The sequence below is a fragment of the Saccopteryx leptura genome, chromosome 2 (genome assembly GCF_036850995.1).
Source record: "Saccopteryx leptura isolate mSacLep1 chromosome 2, mSacLep1_pri_phased_curated, whole genome shotgun sequence".
NCBI classification, from domain to species: Eukaryota; Metazoa; Chordata; class Mammalia; order Chiroptera; family Emballonuridae; genus Saccopteryx; species Saccopteryx leptura.
Genome location: NC_089504.1, coordinates 225,352,298 through 225,358,130, shown reverse-complemented (window position 1 = coordinate 225,358,130; position 5,833 = coordinate 225,352,298). Strand labels below are relative to the sequence as shown.

The 5,833-nt window shown below is 61.4% G+C and overlaps 1 protein-coding gene across 1 annotated transcript; it reads left to right on the top strand.

Moving 5' to 3' along the window:
• The first annotated feature begins 498 nt into the window (after positions 1-498).
• On the top strand, positions 499-3,658 carry OLIG2 (oligodendrocyte transcription factor 2). The gene is made up of 2 exons (XM_066365933.1): positions 499-577; positions 1,319-3,658. The coding sequence occupies exon 2, from the start codon at positions 1,390-1,392 to the stop codon at positions 2,356-2,358; it is 969 nt and encodes a 322-aa protein (XP_066222030.1). The 5' UTR covers positions 499-577; positions 1,319-1,389; the 3' UTR covers positions 2,359-3,658.
• The last annotated feature ends 2,175 nt before the right edge of the window (positions 3,659-5,833 follow it).

Genomic DNA, 5,833 nt, shown 5'->3' with positions numbered 1-5,833 from the left:
ATCTGACCGCGTTGAGTATCAGCTTAGTTAGCCTGCGGAGCTCCCAGCCCACCCCACTCCCCAGCCTGACTCTCTTGTCACTGCATTTTAAAAACAAATTTGACAACGTTCCCTCTTTCCCCAGGTCCTACTCGCAACCAGCCCTCTGTACTTCCTGGGTGAGCCCGCGCCCCACCTCGGCTAGCCTCTCGCACGCGCTCCCCGGGAACCTCCTCCAGTTCCGCCCCCAGAATCGGCACCGCGGCCGCCCATTGGCTGTGAGAGGGAGGAGGCGTGTGCCGGGCGCCGCGAGTCTCATTCAGCGGAATTAGCCCGGATGACGTCAGTTTCCCAACCCCCCCCCCCCCCCGAGCCCCCCCCCGGCCCCGCTCATTGGCGCTGCGGCCCCTCCAGGACCCGCACATTGTTCCCCGCCCCCGCTTCGGCCAGCGCCGCCGCGGTCGCCGCCGCCACCGGGCTATAAAAACCCGCGGAACCTAGAAAGGTGCGGATGCTCATTATAGACCCACGCGACCTCGGCTCCTGGAGTCCAGTTCTCCGCGGCTTCTGGGCACGAGCTCCTCGAACTACAGCCACAGTAAGTGTCCCCGCCCCTCGTAGCCCGAACCTACGTCTCTGGTGCAGATGCCCCTCTGGGCTGCGACCTAGGACGCTCCAACAGAGGGTCCTCAGACCCTCCCCTGCCGCCAGTTCCCCGCAGCTGCGCTGTTCTGATCCACCTCGCACTCACCGCAGCATCTCCTCCTCCCACAACCGAGAGGTCGGGGCGACCGCAGCCCTTCCCGACTGTCCCAGTCCGCTAGCGAGCTCCGCGCGGCCCAGGCGCAGGGCAGGCAATCGGAGCCACCTGCGGGCCCTGAGTGCGTGTGTGTGCGTGTGCTGGCTCCGCGGTGTCCATGGAGATAAGCTAGATGTGTTTAAGGAACCAGATAAATACTTCTCTATTTAGATCTCACCCTCCCCAAAGAAAAACCTTCACTTGCCACTTGTTTATTCCAAACCTGAAGATCCAACCTCCTCGTTCAGAGCTGAGCTGAGGGCATAAACTCTCCAGCATGCCGCCCTCGTGGACGGCCACCCACTGCGCCCCAAATGAAACCACCTGTGGATGAGCGGAGGGGAGGCTGGAGGGGAGGGAGGAAAGATTAGGTGTACGTACCTGCGAGCCCCTGGAAGGAAGGCCAGACACGGTGAGGCGGACCCGGGCGGCCCGCCTCTGAGCCTGCACCCCGCGCTGCGGCACAGGCGGCGCAGCCCTTCTCCCTCATTGGCTCCGCTTCGACCTCGAGCTCTCTCCTGTTTCTCCTCCTCTCCGTAGGAGGCGTGCGTGGAAGCTCGGAGGGCCGAGGGAGGGAGGACCCTGCGAAAGCTGAGACGCTCCCTGGGGCCATGGACTCGGACGCCAGTCTGGTGTCCAGCCGCCCGTCGTCGCCGGAACCCGATGACCTTTTCCTGCCGGCCCGGAGCAAGGGCAGCAACGGCAGCGGCTTCACAGGGGGCACCGTGTCCTCGTCCACGCCGAGCGACTGCCCGCCAGAGCTGAGCGCCGAGCTGCGCGGCGCCGTGGGCGCAGCGGGCGTGCACCCCGGGGACAAGCTGGGCAGCGGAGGCGGTAGCTTCAAGTCGTCCTCGTCCAGCACCTCGTCGTCTACGTCGTCGGCGGCCGCGTCCTCCACCAAGAAGGACAAGAAGCAGATGACAGAGCCCGAGCTGCAGCAGCTACGCCTCAAGATTAACAGCCGCGAGCGCAAGCGCATGCACGACCTCAACATTGCCATGGACGGGCTGCGCGAGGTCATGCCTTATGCCCACGGCCCGTCGGTGCGCAAGCTCTCCAAGATCGCCACGCTACTGCTGGCGCGCAACTACATCCTCATGCTCACCAACTCGCTGGAGGAGATGAAGCGGCTAGTGAGCGAGATCTACGGCGGCCACCACGCCGGCTTCCACCCGTCGACCTGCGGCGGCCTAGCGCACTCAGCGCCCCTGCCCGCCGCCACCGCGCACCCTGCGGCCGCCGCGCACCATCCCGCGGTGCACCATCCTATCCTGCCTCCTGCTGCGGCGGCAGCCGCCGCCGCTGCAGCTGCCGCCGCGGTGTCCAGCGCTTCCCTGCCGGGCTCTGGGTTATCATCGGTCGGCTCCATCCGGCCTCCGCATGGCTTGCTCAAGTCTCCTTCTGCTGCAGCGGCAGCCCCGCTGGGGGGCGGAGGCGGCAGCAGCGGGGGCAGCGGCGGCTTCCAGCACTGGGGCGGCATGCCCTGCCCATGTAGCATGTGCCAGGTGCCGCCGCCGCACCACCACGTGTCAGCCATGGGCGCCGGCAGCCTGCCGCGCCTTACCTCCGACGCCAAGTGAGCCGGCTTGGGTCGGCGCGTTCTGGCAAGCAGGGAGCCGGGAGGATGCGAGGAAGCGAAGACTGGCCAGCGATGGGGCCTGGGAGCTCAGTTCTGAGGGGAAGCGCAGGACCTTAGGCTGGGGGAGGGGGCGATGGTGCGGACTCCAGCCCTCCGGTGCGCGCACTAAATGGTGGGCAGTGCGAGGGGCATTCGCGCTGGGACCTGGTTCAGCCCTCTCTGGCTTGGAACAGCGCCGGTCCAGTAAACACCGTTTTATAAGAAGGCACCGCTATGTGCAGCCCTCCCCAAACCCTCCTCTACCCCCAAAAGAGTTGATTCGAAGAACTGGTTTGCCAGGAAGCTCGGCCTCACTCGGCCTGGCTGCATGTCGTTACACGGGGGAGAGTAGGGCCTTGAGGACTTCCTTTCCTTCCTCATTTCTGGGCGCATTGGGGACTACGGGAGGCAGCACGCGAAGAGAGGCTGTCGGGCTCGCTGTCCGAGGTCGCCTCCGGCCTCGGGCCAAAGCTACCAGTTAGCTGGAAGCTAGCATTCGGTGCCAGAAACACTTAATGGCCCTGTCCAGTGGCGATACTGGTAAACCCACAACCCTCTGAGAACTGTCGCGGGTCCTTCCTGTCGCTTCTATTGGTTTAGAATGTGGCGTTTTCTAATCTGTCCATGTTCCGTTTTCAACATTAGGAACAAACTTTATAGGTCAGAATAGAAGCCCTTGTGGATTGAAATAACTTAATCCTGTCGACTTGGGGAGTGGGTGTTTTTTTAGTTATTTTAAAATAGAATCCCCACCCTCCCCCATTCTTTCTGTCTCTGAGCACAGAGTGATTGGGGTCCCGTACCCGACTGGGCAGTCGTAGTACCTGAGGGTTTGACGGGAAAAAAAGGTTGTTGCTGTGAATATAATTTGGGTTATATCGGGGTTCTGTTGGCTTTTTTATATTTTCTTTCTTGGGTGTGTAAATATAATCTCAGTGACGAGGTAAGTCCGTGCTGCTGAACTGTATGCTCACGTGACTGCCAGCCCTACCGGAGTCTAAGTCGGGTTTCCTCGGTATCGATTTCTTTTTGCCACTTTTAACATAAATGACAAACTCCTCCGCGCGCTTCCTGCGGCCGCACAACCCGCCTCCGCGCTGCGGGCGCCGCGACTCGGCTTCACCACGTCTCCCGCGTAACAGCCCCTGATCGCTGCCCCTCGCACAGAGTGTATCATCTGTTTTATTTTTGTAAAAAGAAAAAAAAGTGCTAAATAATATTTATTACCTGTTCGGTTGCAAAAAAAAAAATACAACGAAATAAATGATCGGGTGTTGAGATTTTAAATAAAAGTTAAAGTAATCGGGTGTTTTCCAGCCGCGTGCGTGGGAGAAGGTGCGGGTGAGGGGCGGCTCGCGGCCGGGTGTGTGGGTCTGTCCTGCTTTGGGGCCCGTTTGAATATTCTTCTTCTCTACCTACGCCCCTCCTCCCCGCCACACACTTCCTCCGGCTGTTTCTCGCTACTCACTTGTTACTTTTATTTTCCGACATCTAATCCCAACGTCCTTTCCCCTCCGTTTGAGGACTGAGTTAGATGAAGGGGAACTTTTCGTCTCCTGCGCAGGGCGGGCGGGGGTCCTGCCTCCTGGGGACGAGGGCCCGGCTTCGGCTGGGGCTTCAGGCGCTGGGCAGCCTGCGCCGCCCGGCATGTCCTTCCCCACGAGGCGGAGGCCGTTTCTGTCACCAGCCGCATCTCGCCCACGACGGCGACCTTAGCACCAGCTGCGGACCAGCCACGTGGGCCCCGGACCCGGAGTGTGGAGCCCGATCCACTCACCCTTCACTGCTCCCCCAACGCCAACCCTGGCCTTGAACTGAAATGTGTTTATTTCTAGCCAGATTCTCAGGAGCTCTTCCCTGAGGCCACCACTGTCTTCTCAGCGCCCCTGGGCTGCTCACAGCAATTCACAATTGCTGTACAAATCTAGGAGTCTGGCTAGAAATGAAAAAGCCTCGGCCAGGGAGGAGGACAGAGTGGCAGCCGGCGGCCGGCTGGAGAACGTTGCCCTCGGCGTCACGGGGCCAGTGCGGGGGGCGTCCCGGCGCTGCCTTCTCCGCCACCGTCGTTGGGGCCCCGACGGAAACTCCCTGCACCCGGGACACCTAGGGGTGGAGAAAGTTTTTCTGCTTGGAGTCTCATTTCTTGAGGTTGGTCTCCGAGCCAGGTCCATGTGGACGCCCCTTGTGCAGCTCTGAGGGTGGCAGGTCCTTTCGGGTCCTCCCGCAGGTGAGGTTGTGCTGCGGCCAGAACAGCCAGCGCCCAGGGATCGGGAGCTGCGGGCATCGCACGGCTTCGCTTTCCACCAAAGGCTGGGGGAGGCCCGTCGTCTGGAGAGGGGTGATGAGGGGCCAGGGGCCCCGCGCACACCAAGGAACCCTAGAAGTGATAGGGCAGGACCCAACAGTTCTATTCCAAAATCCCACTAGAGACGAAACTTGCTAAAAATTCAGAACCGGGTCGGGCTCCAATCTCAGACACAGGAGGACGCGAAGAGGCTGGAAACAGGGAGGGTTGGGGGTGGAGGGTGAAGTCACTGTTTCCTTCCCCCGCCGCAGGGCTCGGTGTGTGCGGACTCCGGTCGTGCACGGTGTGTGCGCAGAGGTGCCGCTGTTAGAAGCAAAAACTGAAGCGTTCCCTCTCTCCGCCCCCAATCCCACCAACAAGCTCTCGGCCAGGATAGATTGCGGCCTATAGGGAACGAAGGGCTGGACCCTGCTGGGTTTCCAGGCCTCCCCGGGCCACTCGCCCAGACTGAGCGCCCCGCCAGGGATCTCGGCCACCACGACTGAGAGAAGAGCGTCCTCGGACGCCGCAAAGGCACACACTGGCGCCACAGACTCGCTAGGCCTCCCAGGGCAGGTAGCTCTTCGACCAGGCTGGCCCTAGACTGCGAGGTGGACCCGGAGAAGACCCAGTGCAACCACTCTGCACCCGCGGGCCATTAATTAGGGGCGACCCCCCATTCAGAAGGGGGAATCGAATAAGAGGTACAAAAACAGTCTCAGGTGCGGAGTGGTCTGCAAGGCACTGGCTCAGTGAGGCCCCTCCCTGGGAGCGTTAGGCCCTGAGGTTTTCTCACCTGCTGGGCTGCAGCTATTCCACCCCAGCTCCTAGCCGGGCAGCAGGGACTTCTGTCACTAGTTCCCAAGGTCTGTGAGATTATTCCCAAACTCCCCACTTCCTTCTCACTTCAGAATTCCGCTGACTCGAAGCTGAGGGGCAGAGCCCCCACCACACCCCCTGCGGCCCCAGAATACTACTCTGGGCTCCCAGTGCCCTGACTGGGCAGAAACCACAGAGAAAGGACGACTCCCTGGACTTGGTTTTGGAGGATGGCCCAGAGTCCCTGGGGTGTTGCACGTTGGGACTCCATATCCCCGGGACAGGCCATGAGTGTAGTGGGCTAAGCAGACCCTCAGACCCAATGTGCATGTCA